The 18145-nt window shown below is 41.9% G+C and overlaps 1 protein-coding gene across 7 annotated transcripts in view; it reads right to left on the bottom strand.

Moving 5' to 3' along the window:
• The window catches only part of ccdc66 (coiled-coil domain containing 66), a 45683-nt gene extending 27879 nt beyond the window's left edge, over positions 1 to 17804 (bottom strand). For 5 of the 7 annotated variants that reach the window (XM_034209805.1, XM_034209809.1, XM_034209806.1 and 2 more), the window contains exons 1-11: positions 17628 to 17804; positions 16111 to 16169; positions 15907 to 15929; positions 15192 to 15440; positions 14000 to 14249; positions 12660 to 12771; positions 11386 to 11480; positions 10904 to 10956; positions 10072 to 10164; positions 9818 to 9952; positions 9101 to 9333 (exon numbers count right to left, since the gene is read on the bottom strand). In XM_034209805.1, the coding sequence (XP_034065696.1) occupies positions 9101 to 9333; positions 9818 to 9952; positions 10072 to 10164; positions 10904 to 10956; positions 11386 to 11480; positions 12660 to 12771; positions 14000 to 14249; positions 15192 to 15440; positions 15907 to 15929; positions 16111 to 16169; positions 17628 to 17638 (1313 nt within the window). In that variant the 5' untranslated portion in view covers positions 17639 to 17804. The remainder of the gene's footprint in view (positions 1 to 9100; positions 9334 to 9817; positions 9953 to 10071; positions 10165 to 10903; positions 10957 to 11385; positions 11481 to 12659; positions 12772 to 13999; positions 14250 to 15191; positions 15441 to 15906; positions 15930 to 16110; positions 16170 to 17627) is intronic. The other 2 variants (XM_034209808.1, XM_034209811.1) reach the window with 1 other exon arrangement.
• Between the last annotated feature and the right edge of the window lie 341 nt (positions 17805 to 18145).

The following is an 18145-nucleotide window of genomic DNA, read 5'->3' as shown; positions in this document are numbered from 1 at the left end:
AAACTGTACACCCCAGCACGTGCACTCCGCTCTGCATCAGCCAAACAGCTCGCTGCACCCTCACTGCGAGGGGGACCCAAGTTCCCATCAGCAAAAACACGTGGGTTTGCTATCCTGGCTCCAAAATGGTGGAATGAGCTCCCCAGGACAGCAGAAAGCTTACACACCTTCCGGCGCAGACTGAAAACTCATCTCTTTCGACTCCACTTCGAGAGATAGAACTATTAACAAAGCACTTATATACTAATAAAGCACTGGCTTATCTAAAGCCAGTTGAGTAGCACTTGAAATGTTTTTGCTCTATGAAACCTGATGTACTTATATAATTCTGTTTTCTTCAAGTTTGTATTTTGTTGGTCGAACGCACTTATTGTAAGTTGCTTTGGATAAAAGCATCAGCTAAATGCAATGTAATGTAAATGTAATGTTTGGAGGATATGAGAAAACAAAAACGGACTTATCTGACACAACGCATATCTCAACTGGATAATATGTATGCTACGTCCTGATCCCCAGAGGTATATCCGTTCAGGCAAAGTTTGATTTCCTTATGACAGATCATACTACCGAACTTCTGCTCCAAACGAGATCCAGGTATTACGAACATGGTGACAAGGCTAGCAAATTGCTAGCACACCAGTTACGCCAGGCATCATCATCTCATCAAATCCAAACAGATTCTGGTGTAACTACTGAACCTCTGGAAATAAACAAGGAATTTAAGGAATTGTATATGTCCCTGTACTCGTCAGATCATGGTCCTACTTCTCCCAATTTTGATAATTTTTTTGATGAGTTGGTCATTCTCCCTATTGAACAGTCTGTTGCAAAAGAACTAGAAAAGCCAATTACTATTGCAGAACTCAAAGTAGCTGTGTTTTCTCTTCAAGGCAAGGCAAGGCAAGTTTATTTATATAGCACCTTTCAACACAAGGCAATTCAAGGTGCTTTACAAAAATGAAAGACATTCATACAAAGGCATTTAATAAAAAAGATAATAAAAGAAACATTAAAAGAAAAAATACATGAATAAAAAGTACATGAATAAAAATTACATGAAAAAAAAGTTACAGTGCAGTTTAAGATATGAATAGTTCACACAGAAGTTCCACTTTACTGATGAACACAACGGCTCAGTTTCAATTAAAAGCAGCGACAAAAAGAAAAGTCTTCAGCCTGGATTTAAAAGTAGTAAGAGTTGCAGCGGACCTGCAGGTTTCTGGGAGTTTGTTCCAGATATTTGGAGCATAATAACTGAACGCTGCTTCTCCGTGTTTAGTTCTGACTCTGGGGACAGAAAGCTGACCAGTCCCTGAAGACCTGAGAGATCTGGATGGTTCATAATTTAGCAGGAGATCAGAAATGTATTTTGGGCCTAAACCATTCAAAGCTTTATAAACCAGCAGCAGTATTTTTGAAATATATTCTTTGACACACAGGAAGCCAGTGTAAAGACTTCAGAACAGGAGTGATGTGATCCACTTTCTTATTGTCAGTGAGGACTCGAGCAGCAGCGTTCTGAATCAGCTGCAGCTTTCTAATAGATTTTTTAGCGAGACCTGTAAAGACACCATTGCAGTAGTCCAGTCTACTGAAGATAAAAGCATGGACAAGTTTTTCCAAATCCTGCTGTGACATTAGTCTTTTAATCCCAGATATATTCTTTAGGTGATAGTAGGCTGATTTAGTAATTGTTTTAATGTGACTGTTGAAATTCAGGTCAGAGTCCATGACTACACCTAGATTTCTGGCTTTATCTGTTGTTTTGAACATTGCAGGCTGAAGCTCAGCGCTAACTTTTATACGTTTTGCCTTGACTCCAAAAACCATTACCTCAGTTTTGTCTTTGTTTAATTGAAGAAAGTCCTAACACATCCAGTCATTGATTTGTTCAATGCACTTACTCAGTGTTTTAACTGGAGAATAGTCTCCTGGTGAAATGTTTAAGTAAATTTGTGTGTCATCCGCATAGCTATGGTAACATATTTTGTTGTTTTTCTATTATCTGAGCCAGTGGTAGCATGTAGATGTTAAAGAGAAGAGGTCCCAAGATGGAGCCTTGAGGAAGCCCACATGTAATATTTGTCAACTCAGATGTGTATTTACCTATAGAAACAAAGTTGTTTCTGTCCTTTAAGTAGGATTCAAACCAATTTAGAACTGTTGCCGAAAGTCCCACCCAGTTTTCAAGTCGGTCTAGTAATATGTTGTGGTCAACAGTGTCAAACGCAGCACTGAGATCTAATAATACTAACACTGAAGTTCTGCCACTGTCTGTGTTTAAGTGGATGTCATTGAAGACCTTTACAAGAGCAGTCTCAGTGCTGTGGTTTGGACGAAATCCTGACTGGAACACATCCAAACAGTTATTTAAATGCAAGAAATTACTCAGCTGTTGAAAAACTACTTTTTCAATGATTTTACCTAGAGATGGGAGGTTTGAGAAGGGCCTGTAATTGTTCATTACTGAAGCATCTAGATTATGCTTTTTTAAGAGCGGTTTAATGACTGCAGTTTTCAGGGCCTGTGGAAAAACACCTGAGTGAAGAGACTTGTTTACTATATGAAGTAGATCTGAGGCAATGCAAGGAATTCTTTTTTGAAAAACCCTGTTGGAATAATATCAGCAGTTCAGAGTATACAGCCTTCTTGGAGACCCTGGAAAGAGTCCTATATGGGGCTCCTGAAGGGGACTCTTTAATCTTGCTGGGAGACTTCAACGCACATGTGGGCAATGATGGAGACACTTGGAGGGGCGTGATTGGGAGGAACGGCCCCCCTGATCTGAACCGGAGTGGTGGTTTGTTACTGGACTTCTGTGCTAGTCATGGATTGGCCATAACAAACACCATGTTCGAACATAAGGATGCTCATAAGTGTACGTGGTACCAGAGCACCCTAGGCAGAAGGTCCATGATCGATTTCGTTATCGTATCATCGGACCTGAGGCCGTATGTTTTGGACACTCGGGTAAAGAGAGGGGCGGAGTTGTCAACTGATCACCATCTGGTGGTGAGTTGGGTCGAGTGGCGGGGGAAGCCTCTGGATAGACCTGGTAAGACCAAACGTGTAGTTCGGGTGAACTGGGAACGTCTGGAGGAGGCCCGAGTTCAGGAGGCCTTCAACTCATACCTCCGGCGGAGCTTTTCGGGCATTCCTGTGGAGGTTGGGGACATTGAACCAGAGTGGTCGGTGTTCAAAGCCTCTATTGCCGAAGCCGCGGCGGGGAGCTGTGGTCTCAAGGTCCTAGGTGCTTCAAGGGGCGGTAACCCTCGAACCTCCTGGTGGACACCGGTGGTCAGGGAAGCCGTCCGACTGAAGAAGGAGGCCTTCAGGGATTTGTTATCCCGGGGGACTCCCGAGGCAGTTGCAAGGTACCGACAGGCCTGAAGGGCAGCAGCCTCATCCGTGGCCGAGGCAAAGCAGCGGGTGTGCAGAGAAGTTCGGAGAAGACATGGAGAAGGACTTTTGGGCGGCACCAAAGTTGTTCTGGAAAACTGTCTGACACCTCAGGAGGGGGAAGCAGGGAACCATCCAAGCTGTGTACAGTAAGGATGGGAGGTTGTTGACCTCAACTGATGGAGTGTTAGGGCGTTGGAAGGAACACTTTGAGGAACTCCTGAACCCGACAACTCCGCCCTCTATGTTAGAGGCAGAGCTGGAGTATGACGGGGGATCAACACCAATCTCCCGGGGGGAGGTCACTGAGGTCGTCAAACAGCTCCACAGTGGCAAAGCCCCGGGGGTGGATGAGATCCGCCCAGAAATGCTGAAGGCTCTGGGTGTTGAGGGACTGTCATGGTTGACACGTCTCATCAACATTGCGTGGAAGTCGGAAACAGTACCGAAGGAGTGGCAGGGGGTGGTAGTTCCCCATTTTAAAAAGGGGGATCAGAGGGTGTGTGCCAATTACAGAGGCATCACACTACTCAGCCTCCCCGGGAAAGTTTACTCTAAGGTACTCGAAAGGAGGGTCAGGGCGATTGTCGAACCTCAGATTGAGGAGTAACAATGCGGATTCCGTCCTGGTCGTGGAACGACGGATCAGCTTTTTACTCTCGCAAGGATCCTTGAGGGGGCCTGGGAGTACGCTTATCCGGTCTACATGTGTTTTGTAGACTTGGAGAAGGCGTATGACCGAGTTCCCAGGGAGTTACTGTGGGAGGTGCTGCGGGAGTATGGGGTGACGGGGTCTCTACTCAGGGCCATCCAATCTCTGTACTCCCAAAGCGAGAGCTGTGTCCGGGTCCTCGGCAGTAAGTCGGACCCATTTCCGGTGAGGGTTGGCCTCCGCCAGGGCTGCGCTTTGTGACCAATCCTGTTTGTAATATACATGGATCGGATTTCGAGGCGTAGCCATGGGGGAGGGGGTCTGCAGTTCGGTGGACTAAGGATTGCACCACTGCTTTTTGCAGATGATGTGGTTCTCATGGCTTCATCGGTCTGCGACCTTCAGCACTCACTGGATCGGTTCGCAACCGAGTGTGAAGCGGCTGGGATGAGGATCAGCACCTCCAAATCTGAGGCCATGGTTCTCAGCAGGAAACCGATGGACTGTCCACTCCAAGTAGGGAATGAGTCCTTACCCCAAGTGAAGGAGTTCAAGTATCTCGGGGTCTTGTTCTCGAGTGAGGGAACAATGGAGCGTGAGATGGGCCGGAGAATCGGAGCAGCGGGAGCGGTACTGCAGTCGCTTTACCGCACCGTTGTGACGAAAAGGGAGCTGAGCCAGAAGGCAAAGCTCTCTGTCTACCGGGCCATTTTTGTTCCTACCCTCACCTATGGTCATGAAGGATGGGTCATGAACGAGTTCGCGGATACAAGCGGCCGAGATGGGTTTTCTCCGCAGGGTGGCTGGTGTCTCCCTTAGGGATAAGGTGAGAAGTTCGGTAATCCGGGAGGGACTCGGAGTTGAGCCGCTCCTCCTTCACGTCGAAAGGAGCCAGTTGAGGTGGTTCGGGCACCTAGTAAGGATGCCACATGGGCGCCTCCCTAGGGAGGTGTTCCAGGCACGTCCAGCTGGGAAGAGACCAAGGGGTAGACCTAGGACCAGGTGGAGGGATTATATCTCTTCGCTGGCCTGGGAGCGCCTTGGGATCCCCCAGTCAGAGCTGGTTGATGTCGCCAGGGAAAATAAAGTTTGGGGCTCTCTGCTGGAACTGCTACCCCTGCGACCCGACCACGGATAAGCGGGAGAAGATGGATGGATGGATGAAATAATATCAAGGCAGCAGGAGGAGGATTTCAGAAGTTGTATAATGTCCTCTAGGTTTTTATCATTAATCTGATGGAATTGTGTCATGGTGTTTGAATTGATTTTAAGTGGACACAGAGACAAAACGTTTGCTGTACCTGATGCAGAGGCACTGACTGCTTGTCTGATTTTCTGAATTTTGTCAATGAAGAAGGAGGCAAATTTATTGCACGCCCTGGTGGATAGAAATTCAGAGGCTACTGACACTGGGGGGTTAGATAGTCTGTCGACGGTAGCAAACAAGGCACGTGCGTTGTTTTTGTTTTTGGCAATGATATCAGAGAAGAAAGACTGTCGGGCAAATTTCAATTCCAAATTATAAAGGCCAAGTCTCTCTTTATGGATTTCAAAGTGAACCTGGAGATTTGTTTTTCGCCTCCTGCGTTCAGCTTTTCGACACTCTTTTTTCTATGTTCTCACGGTCATGGCCTTTCTCCATGGAGATATTTTCTTCCCAGTCACTTCCTTTACCTTAGTTGGAGCAATGGCATCTATAACATTTTACATTTTTGAATTAAAATGATCTACTAGCTCATTTACTGAGATGTTAGCAGGGGCAAGTGTGGAAGAAAAATTCTGAGTAAACATTTCCCTAGTATTTTCAGTTAAATATCGCTTTGTGGTTACCTCTTTTTGAACATTTTTGTGAACAGAAATAGAGCTCTCAAAGAAAACACAGGAATGATCAGAGAGTGCAACATCAGTCACCACAACCTTAGAGATATTCAGACCCTTTGAGATAATTAAGTCCAGAGTGTGCCCCTTATTGTGCGTGGGCTCCGTCACATGCTGAGTCAGTCCATAGTTATCAAGAACACAAAACAGTTCTTTAGCCCCTCTGTCCTGGGGGTTGTCAACATGGATGTTAAAATCCCCAACAATGACTAGACGGTCAAAGTCAATACACACTATAGACAGCAGTTCAGTAAAGTCATCAAAAAAGCTTGCACAGTATTTGGGTGGTCTATAGATATTTAGGAACAAAGCTCGAGAGGAGCATTTCAGCTGAAGGGCCACATATTCAAAAGAATATTCAAGGTGGAAAATGTCCAGGACGAGATGGTTATCTTTCGAAGTTCTATAAAACATTTTGGCGTAAATTAGCCCTCTTATTATTGGACATGTTTAACGAATCATTTCTCTCTGGTTGCCTCCCTCAGACTCTTACTCAAGCCTCTATCTCTCTCCCCTTGAAAAAAGGCAAGGATCCTGTAGCTTGCTCTTCCTACCGCCCAATAAGTTTGCTGAATGTTGACTTTAATTTGTTATCGAAGCTATTGATGTTACGCCTGGAATCCATTCTCCCATCTATAATTTCTCCAGACCAGACAGGGTTTATTCGTAACAGGCACAGCTTTTCGAACCTTAGACGTCTGTTCAATACAATCTATAATGTCTCCACCTCTAATTTTCAGGAGGCTTTAATATCTTTAGATGCGGAGAAGGCGTTTGATAGAGTGGAGTGGTATAAAAATATACCTTTTATATACTTTAGAGAAGTTTGGCTTCGGGAAAAATCTTATTTCTTGGGTTAAGCTGTTGTACTCCTCTCCACGAGCCTCTGTCAGGACAAATAGTCCTCAATCCGAATACTTTCGTCTTTATCGCTCTACTAGACAGGGTTGTCCTTTGAGTCCATTGTTATTTGCGATCACTATTGAGCCCCTTTCAATAGCACTTCTTCCATCCAACCCCCATATTACAGGTATACTTAGAAGTGGTATAGAGTTGAGGGTTTCCCTTTATGCCGACGACCTACTGTTGTATGTTTCCAACTTGCCCGTTTCTGTCCCTGCTGCCCTTACCACTCTTCAATCATTTGGTCAAATCTCTGGGTACAAATTGAATTTGAACAAAAGTGAGATATTTCCTATTAATACAACTGCTAAGAAGGATCCTTTGCACAACTTTCCCTTAGAGTGGCCCAACATAGCTTTACGTACCTACCAACATTACACATGTGCTTGAGGATCTTTACAAGGCTCCCTTGTTGACCAGAATACGAGAGGATTGGGAACGCTGGTCGGTACTCAATTTATCTTTAGTTGCAAGAGTCAATTCCATTAAAATTAACATTCTTCCCCGGCTCTCATACTTATTCCAATACATACCACTTTTTCTCCCTCAGACCTTCTATCATAAAGTGGATAGCTTGGTTTTGGAGTTTTTCTGGAATAAGAAGGTTCCTAGGATGCGCAAACAATATCTGCAGAGGCCTAGCTCACTTGGAGGGTTGTCTTTACCAAACATCAGGTTTTATTATTGGGCTGCCAATATTAGGATTCTTAAATATTGGCTTCAATATGAGGCCCTCGATCCTCCTTTGACGTGGCTGGTTATAGAGGCAAACTCTACCAAACCTGTTTCTTTGAAGGCTCTAGTACACTCTCCTATTCATTCTTCCACTTCTCCGTATACTAAGAATGTGATTGTTAAAACCTCGTTCAGTATTTGGGTCCAATTTAAGCAGTTTTTACAATCACTTTTTGCTTCTGCCCCATTGGCTGCAAATCATGTCTTTCCTCCTTCCCTGGCAGATAGTGTTTTCTTAAGATGGTCCAATCTTGGTATCAATACTTTTAAGGATTTGTATATTGATATGGTTTCTGCATCCTTTCAGCAATTTGCAGACAAGTTTTCTCTTCCCAAACAACATTTGTTCAGATACTTGCAGGTTCGTAGCTTTGCTCATAGCACGTTTCCTATGTTTCCCAATCTACCTAATGATTCCACTTTGGATGTCTTCTTGACACCATTTCCAACTTTGAAAGGCTCAATTTCCAATATATACAACCAAATGTATCTGTTGCAGCCAGAGTCATTAAACTCTATAAAAACCGCTTGGGAGGAGGATTTGGGTGAACCAATACCGGATGAGGTGTGGGAGGAGATTCTAGGACGTGTACACAAATCTTCAATTTGTGCAAGACATGGTCTTATTCAATGTAAACTACTACACTGTATTTATTATACTAAGGCCCGTTTGGCTAGGATCTATGACAGTGTATCACCAGCCTATGATAGATGTCGACAATCGGGCTAATTGGGGCCCCAGTGGCACCGAAGGCTTTTACTGCATTGTTTGGGGTCTCCCCCTCTCCACCCTCCCTAAGTCCCTAAGTCCCTAACCCCTAAGTCCAAGAGGGACGTGATAGCTTTCACCACCCTAATGGCTAGAAGGTTGATATTGATTAAATGGAAAGATAGTATACTGTACCTCCATTTCCTACTCACTGGATAAGAGACATCCTTTTTTTCCTGAAGATGGAAAGGATTAGATTTTCTCTGGGTGGCTCCTCAAATACATATGGGAACATATGGGGCCCTTTTTTCAAATGTGTTAAGAGGATAAAGTTCCCAATCATTCCTGAATAAACTTTTGCATTTTGGAGAGGTCCCAACACTGGAAGGGTTGTCGCGGGGAGGAGGTGCTGCCGTACTGACATTTATTGTTTATTATTGACATTTTTGTTTTAGCTGACTAGTTTTTTTATTTGTTTATTTTTTGTTTGTCTGTTTCTCTATCTGTTTGTCTTTTGTCTGTGTGGGATTTAGTTTGCCCTGGTGTTAAGCAGTATTTACATTGTTACTCTACCTATTTTTCTATATGAAGATTTGTTTACCTACTTTTGATACATGCTCTGATAGAATAACTGTATGCTGTTGAAGAAACCCAATAAACAAAGTAAAAAAAAACAAAAAAACAACTGTATACTTTTGCAGGAGGAACCCTTACCAACTGGCAATCATCATTCAGAAAATCAGAAATCAGATATACCCTTAAATATAAATGTTTCCATAGCTGTTACACTAATCGGCCCATATCATCTGTCCCCCCCCTCCTACCTGGCTCTGCCCGGGTACCCGCTGGTTGTATCTATGCTGGCCCCTACAACACTTTCCGCTCCACAGCTGCTGGCAGCCTCCCAGACCAGAGACAGGCTAGAGGAGGGGTCCCACTCCCCCTGCTCAGAGAGACGGGACGGGGTTGCAGGTGGAGCTGAAGGAGCAGCCGTCTGCACAGGAGGCCGTCTCTGCAGAGAGTCAAAGTGTGCGGCCCAGAGCTCGTGATCCTCCGTCTGCAGAGTCACAAATAAAGTAAGGAACATGAAACAAAGGGAAACATTTACTCTACTGTAGAAAGCCTGGTGTCTGCTGTGTCTTTATCCAACTCTAGCTTTGAATGTGTCTCTACTGCTTGTAAGCCACATGTTAATATGTTTTCTTTTACTATATTTAATTTAATATTCTGTTGAATTGCAGGACAAAGTCCAAAACCAATTTTCTCATCAAGAGATTAAGAATATCATATTGTATTCAGGTGCACCTGATTTCTAGTGTGTCTCTTCTATACCTGATGAGGACATGTTTTTGGTTTGTTTTGGTTTTTTCTCTGCAGGATAATGGAAATATATTGGCTCATTTCCATGAAACTTGGTGGAGGGGTGTAGCATGGGCCAAGAAATAACGCAAAAAAAGTGTGTTGATGATTTGAACCACAGAGCAGACACAGGCAGTATTTTATTACATGCATTGTCCGCGTTTCTACCGTCTCTCCTGTACCTGGCTCTGCAGCAGTTTCTCTCGTCTCCTGCGTTCACTCGTCTCCTCCCTCTGTCGGTCCAGCTCCTCCAACCAGCGCCTCCTCTGCTCCTCCCTCCTCTCCACACACAGCACCTCCTCCATCGGGGTGACCTCCTACAGAGACAAGTCAGGAGAAAAAAAGATAATTGTACTTTATTTAAGTTTAATGAAAAACACACTAATACTCAATATATTGTAAAATTATTTGTATACGTAAGCATATGCAGTTGTACCCCGAGCCTAAGGCTGGATCTGATGGCTGCAGGCTGATCTCTGTGGCTGATGGAGCTCTGAACTGAATACACACTCTCTGTGTCGTCCTCTGCCTGAAACACACACAAAATTAAGTTTCATAGGAAAAAAAAAAAGATTACTAAAGTCTTAAAACTTCAATAACTTAGCTTTGTTTTCTTTTTTGTCTTTCTAAGTAAGACATTTGGTATTTAATAGGGGATATCAGTCCTGGACAGTGTCCACAATTCTTTTTTATTCTTAAGGTCATTTTTAGATATATATTTTTTAGCGTTCAACTTATGTTACTGTGACAACCCCGGCTTTACTCTTCCCTGTTGTGTGTGGCCCTTTAACGATCTCCCTTCGTCCCTATCAGCACTGATTGAGGGCACCTGGCCGCCAGTAGCTGAGGAGTGAAAGGCCCGAGCCAGAGTCTTGCCCGCTCTCTCTGTTGGAGGATTTGTTTGGAGAGCAGCTACCTTATTTATGCTTTGGTTTACCTTCATCTTAGTTTGGCATTCAACACCTTGCACCACACCATGTTCACACACCCACACCTACACTACTGATCTTACTGACTAACAATTCCCATTGTGGTAGCTCTTTTGTTAAGTTGAGTTTGTTATAATAAATATCTTTCCTTATATTGTGTCCTTTCCACGTTCTTTGTTATGGCCAAGTGCCAGGCCATGAAAATAACTTGTACTTTGTACTTCATTTTGTCTGAATAATTAAATGGACGAAACGTATTAGCTTATTCACTTTTTCCACAATAACGAAAAATAACCAATAAAGTTTAACTCAAAAGATAAAAACATTTTCATGCCGTACCTGAAGTCTGCCAGGAGCTGAACTCTGCTGCTGCTTTAGAGCCACTTGCTCATCTAATACACAAATACGACACACAAGTATATGTTAAAAAATCAAACAAGTTTCAAATTCAGTATATTCAAATTCACTCTTTTAAATAAACTGTCAAATGTAGCTAGATTTTGCACAAAAAGCCAAAAACGGTTTAACTTGAAAAAAAAGAAGTAACTTTAGCTACTAAGTGTTCAAATTCTTCCATCAGATAATCTCTACCTCTTTCTGTTTTTGGGAGCAACTGGAAAAACTAATGTTTCATAAAACCAAAACTAGGATGCAAAAAAACTTAAACAATTGGTAAAGTTGGTGATACTTCTCTGTAGGGTTGACAGTATAATTCATATATATGCATTACACGGTGTGTGTTTGTGTGTGTGTGTGTGTGTGTGTGTGTGTGTGTGTGTGTGTGTGTGTGTGTGTGTGTGTGTGTGTGTGTGTGTGTGTACCTAGTTCTCTCCTCCACTGAGCCTTCTTGGCGTCGTTGGTTGCTCTGCTGAGGGTCTGTCGCTCTTCCAGCCAGCTGAACGGACATCCAGATAACCTGAACAGCAGTTCTGTTTATAACCACTACTTTACAAACACAGATTTCTACACATTCATTGGAGAATACTGAGGCTGACATGCACTTCTAGAGTTTGGATCTACACCTACAAATATGTAAATGACTGTACATTTTCTAAATAGCAAACTATTAAATTATAAATATATTCAAATAATCCTTTTTTTTTTTATACTTATGTTTTTATTGAGTTTTCACAACAATAATAACAGAACAACAAAACATAATACACACAAATCAGTTGTAAAATAAAGCACAATAAATACTAGTTGTCTGAAGACCTTCAATATTCACACATACCGTACAAGATTGAATTAGTCATTCACTTACTCATTGGTGTCAACCATGTAAATATTCCACTTTTCCCATTTCCTATTGAATGCATTCTCTTGGATTCTCAAAACATATGTCAACTTTTCTATGACAGAAATATCTTGAACAATTTCCAGCCACTGCTCCTGAGTTGGAGCGTTCACATTTAGCCAATTTCTGGTTATAGCTTTCTTACTCGCTGCAAGTAAAACCTTAATCAAATATAGATCGCCTCCCATCACAACATCCTTAATGTTCCCAAGATACATCACCGGGCAGGTATTTAGGATTCCATAACCCAAAATAATTTTGACATCTGCATTAACCTTCTCCCAATATGACCTTATCTTTGTACAGTTCCAGAAAATGTGCGAGTGGTCAGCCAGCCTCCATGTTCCCACAACCTCCAACACTGTTGCTGTACACCAAGTTGCCTGCTCTTTATTTTGGGTGTTATGAAAAAGCGAGTCAGGTTCTTCCAGCAGAATTCCCTCCATACTAATGAGTTTGTGGATGTAAATTGCGTCTCGAACATTTGAAACCATTCTTCCTCTGAAATTTTTATTTGTAACTCTGCTTCCCATTTTGCTTTTATGTAGATAGTCGATTCCCCCCTGTTTCCCCCCAAAGCCTGGTAGAAAGCAGAGATGATCCGAGACCCCTTCTGCTGATACGCATCCACAATCACCCCAGTTACAGTATCTAAAGATTCATCTGCATTTAGCCTTATCTCTTTTACAAAATAGTGTCTTAACTGCATGTATCTTTAAATAATCCTTTTAATGTTTGTACGCTCAAGAGAAATCAAAAATCGTTTCATGTCAAATCTTGTTGATGTCGGCTGCTCACCTGTTGTCTTTATCCTGAGATGTTGCAGTATTATCTGTTCCTCCTCCTCTGTCTTCCTCCTTCATCTCTCCACTTCCCCGTCCTCCATTTATTAAGGATCCAGTTTTGGAGTCTGTTAAAGGGATAGTTCCCCCCCAAAAAATGTAAGGTTACATATGTGTACCTCTCAACTGAAGTGCTATACATAGATTGTTTTGGAGGGAAAACTATCGTGTAGATGTCTGCTTTCTCTTATAAATAAATGGAAAAGGTGGCACTTGGCTTGTGGTACACCAAGCACTACTTTTGAAACACTGAACAGCAATGTGATTTCCAGAAATAATTACCCGGTTTATCCAAAATGTTGCATTTACTCAAGGACAAGTGGTCGTTTGGTTGAAAGAAAGTAGTTCCTACTTGAAACGGCTACTCGTAAACAGGTCATGATTCCTGTTGAGTTTCTTTGGTGCTTTGACACCATAAGCTTGAGTGCCATCTAGTTCCATTATTTCCAACAGTCTGCAAATCCCAGCAAGACATCTAGATCAGTGTTTCTCAAACTTTTTCATACCAAGGACCACTTAACCAATAAAAAAACACTCGCGGACCACCTAACTCCACAAATATCAAAAAACACATCGTTTTTCTAGAACAGATTATAAATCGCCTAAAAATGGTACAAACAAGTGCCAACATGTGTGATGAAGGTGTTGCGCTGGGCTATATCATGCAATCGAAAGTGAAACTTAAGCTCGCTCCATTGCGAAGATATTCCCGCGAGAGTGCGGAAAACTGAAATGTATTTATTTATTTAAAATGTGACATTTTACCAATATACTCACGGACCACTAGGGGGCGCTCACGGACCACCAGTGGTCCGCGGACCACACTTTGAGAAGCACTGATCTAGATTGATAAATAGCTCAACAGATAAGAAGAATATTATCAGTAGTATTTTTGAAATTCAAGCATATTCCTTATATTGAAAACTGAAACAATTTGCAATTTCCAAACGTTCAAGATTTGTACCAACTCCAAACAGTATAACCAGAACTAGCTATTGGTTTTCTACTTTCTCCACTAGCTTTCTTTACAAAAACATGCCTGTTTGTTTTTTGGTGCTGCTGGAAACACTGAGACTGAAACAAACAGTAAAACCAAACTAGAGTTTAAAAGAGACTTAAAAACATTGTAAAACTGGTGAGGTTGTCAGGATAATACATATGAATATACATGAATGGAGTTGAAATGGTGAGGCCTAATTAAAACACTTTTAATTCTGATTTTGGGGTTAAACTTTGCTTTGATACTATCATTACTAATCTCTGCTATCACTTTAATTCTAGCATCACTACTCCTACCCTGGCGCGTGGGATCCTCTGGTGTGTGTTGGCTCTGGTTGGAGGTGTGGACGCTGTGGAGGATGTGCTGTAGCTGCTCGCTGGTCAGACACACCACACTGTCCTTCAGTCCTGCGTGTCCACCGGCCTGCGAGTCCTTCAGTCCTACCTTCCCACCGGCCTGTGTTCCACTGCTCTGAGGCTGAGCTGTTTTCCCATTGGTTCTCAGGGAGCCAACGGTCGTGCTGTGCTTATGTCTGTCTGACTTCACCTTCATACACACACACATGCGCGCACACACACACACACATGCGCACACACACACACACACACACACACACACACACACACACACACACACACACACACACACACACACACACACACACACACACACACACACACACACACACACACACACACACACACACACACACACACACACACACACACACACACACAACACACACACACACACACACACACACACACACACACACACACACACACACACACACACACACACACACACACACACACACACACACACACCACACACACCACACACACACACACACACACACACACACACAGACACTAAAATGTAACTAAAACAGACCCAAGGGACGTGATCATATCACTTCTTTTATAAGCGTTTGGTTTACTGTCTCCCAATAGAATAGATTTTGACTTGACTAAGGCTCTGAAAGGGCGATATGGAGAGAATCAATTTGTTTTCCAATATGTTGGACCAAATACCTCAATATTGGTATACCAACAATATTGTAATGTTGACTATTGGTGCTTATTATAAAATCTTTACACATGATATATGATTTGTTTTTGCTAAATAAATATCTTAAACGTGGATATATAGTCTTCGGGTCTCAATAATAAAAGTAGGAAAATGGCATCACTTTAATGTAATGCAGCCTATAAAGCCAGGAAATAATTATGTCATACGATACTCAAAATCTAAGACCATATCTAATCTCACATCACAATATTGATATAATATTCGCTTTATCTCTTAAATAAATTGTTTTACTATTCTTGCCTTTTTCAACACTACATTGTTTTTCATCTATTGTCTTCCAAACCTGATGATTTCAGACTTGTTTGTCTTATTTTCCTGTCTTTGTGAAGCACTTTGTTGCAAGGATTTTGAAAAAGTGCTCTTTAAATAAAATAAGTACTATTTTATTGTTATTACCTTGGCAACAACCTTGACGTTGCCCCCTTTGAGATATTCATGTGTCTTGGATGAGGAAAGTGTGGAGCTCCTCCCTCCGGTGGTGGTGTTGGAGGTGAAGGAGGCGGCTGCTCCTCCTGCTTTGCTCTTGGTTTCTCTACGCCTCCCCAGCTGCTGCCGGGCTGGACGCTCCCCCCCCTGCGCCTCCTCAACACAGGACGGCTGCCTGGAGTTCAGGATGTTAGCCGCTCTGGGTTTGAAAGACAGCTGCTGGAATACAGGTAAATAAAATCATATTAGACAAAACTATAAAAGATAAGTTTACATTTCCTATAAGCATACCAATAGATATCAATTGTTACATATTTTATTCTACCAGCTGTTCCTATTAACTTTGATTTTATGTTTTGATCCTGATCATTTGATGCTTAGTTTGCTCCTGTCAGGTGTGAGGCGGCAGGAGACGGCAAATAAACAAGACGATTTAATGTTTCATGTCAAATATTAAAGAGGCCGTATTATGCTTTTTGGGGTTTTCCCTTTCCTGTAGTTCTCCTGCCTGAAACGCCTCGATTGGAATCCTGTGTTTACTTCCGTAACATAGTGACATTACTTTGTAACACTCGTGCTTCTATTGGCTAGCGCTCCAATACATTGTATGTGAGTTGCCGAGGGGCGGCCAGCTAACCACTCAGAGCAGACTCAAGGTGCACATTGGTAAAGGAGGATTCACTACCTTTGCTGGATTCTTCTCAGCGCCTGCAACGGAAGAAAGACGTGACAGTGAGCAGCTGTGGATATTACACAACATACTGTACACATGTGCAAACGTGCTAATCCTATCAAAGGACAATTTCACAAATTAATGCCTTTTGTTACATGTATTACATTTCTGCAAAATTGCACTAAAAGAAAGAGAAGAAAGAAAGCAAGCTCTCACCATGACTGAGTAAAATCAACTTGGGTTTTCCATTTTCAAGTTCAAACAGCAGGCCGTCTCTGTTCACACAAAAAGAGAAATACTATTACATAGAATTATTTAGCACACAAAGAATTTGACAATATGTGAAGGCCCAATTAAATTAACTCTGTTTCATTCTGTAACATGATGACATCACTATGTAACATTGGCTAACGCTCCCAACATTGTACGTGAAATGCTATGGACATTTCTGATAACATCCCTAAGTGTTTGACCAATCACAACAAAGCAAGCCAACTAACCAATCAGAGCAGACTGGGCTCTGGTTTCAGACAGAGGGTGAAAAGAGGTGCTGCAGCACAGGCAGTATGAGAAGAATAAAGAGCTTTTTGAACATTAAAGCATGGAGACATGTCACAGTAGAGACACTACATACAAATATGAACCTGAAAATAAGTATAATATGTCCTCATGTTTTCAAGTGGCTAGTGTTGTTAAGGTCTTGTGTTTTAATGCTCTCTCACTGCAAACATCATTTCCTCTTTTGGAAACTCATGTCTAAACTGAACAGGCATCTCCGTAAATGAGTGCTGAGTTAGTGCTGAACCCAGCAGTAACTACATCGTCACATACTTTTATTTATTTAAGTTGTTCCGTCTAAATGACCTACATCAGATATACCAAAACATTGTGTATAACTGGACTTCCCCCTTTATTAATGAATGTATTAATTAATCAATAAACTATTCCGTTTTTTTTGTATTTTTAGTCCTACAAAGAGTATTTATTATTAACACCTGGATTAATGTTATATTTACACCTGCACTGCCCAGCGTAACTTCTGTACATGTCCATACTGTATATCATATCATAGCATAGCATATTCATTTAATACTGTTTATAATGTACATGCGTAGCAGGCTCACATTTATCATAATGTTGAATATTTTATTTATCATTCTAGTCTTCATATACTGTGTAGTGTGTACATCACTCTGCTCTGCTCTGCTATTTAAATGATGGCAAGATGCTAAACTGCATTTCGTGGTATTCACTAACTGTACATTGCTTTGCTTGGAAACATGCTGCTTTATTCACACAGGAACTCCAAATCACACTTGTTACTCATTAATGACATATCCTATGCCTGCATTATGTGTTTGTATTTATCTTGTTTTTCTTTAACCTTTACCCTGAGTCAATGCAATGCTAAAAAGTGTGCCTTGTCATTTTCTATCTTCTTTGCATGGACAGAAGCACATTATTGTTTGAGAGATTATTGCCATCACCTTTATTGACTAATAACATCAAACAGCTAATGCTGTGTGGGTTAAAGTCTTAACCACAGCTCCTTTATATTATCTGCAATGTGCACGTAGAACTAATATTGCGTGTGTTACTACAAGAGCTTTCTTTCTTCACAGTTTGGTCGCAAGCTATAAAATAATCCAAGTGCATTTCACTGCGACACACACGGCCAGTGTGTTAGCATTGCTAGCTAGTAGCTCCCACTAACGTGAGGAAAGGGTACTCACCCGAGATTCATGCCGGCAGAAATGTGTTTTTACCGAAACCGTTATGACATAAGGAACAGTCGGTTAACACATATTTGATTATTAATGTAATAATAGGGCTTATGTCCAGCTCTGGACTGTCCACCCTGTCAGTCCAGTCACACCACAGTTCCAGGTTGTTAAATTGTGTACGTTGGTTACAGACAACGACCAATAACGGCTTCACTGATTGGCTAAATCAATTTAACTGTAAAATTGACGGCCAATCAAACGTCTCATTTGGATGTTTACGTTGGACGTAGTTGCGTTTAGTGTGACTGGGAATTTATTTTGAAACGATATAATCAAGAACGAAAATAAAGCGATTACTAACGTTTACTAAGGCTTACAATTACTATGTTTATGACACGGCAGTTAATATACCTAAATAATTCTGTCTGACATAATAGGGACTATGAATTGACATTACACACAGTATCCCACTGCACTGTATGTGCCTTTTCAAAAAGGCCAGTGAAGGCAACCTTTACTTGCATTCA

Source organism: Gymnodraco acuticeps, unplaced genomic scaffold, assembly GCF_902827175.1.
Source record: "Gymnodraco acuticeps unplaced genomic scaffold, fGymAcu1.1, whole genome shotgun sequence".
Lineage (NCBI taxonomy): Eukaryota > Metazoa > Chordata > Actinopteri > Perciformes > Bathydraconidae > Gymnodraco > Gymnodraco acuticeps.
The sequence above is the reverse complement of the archived record's forward strand: the minus strand, read 5'-3'. Positions and strand labels throughout refer to the sequence as shown.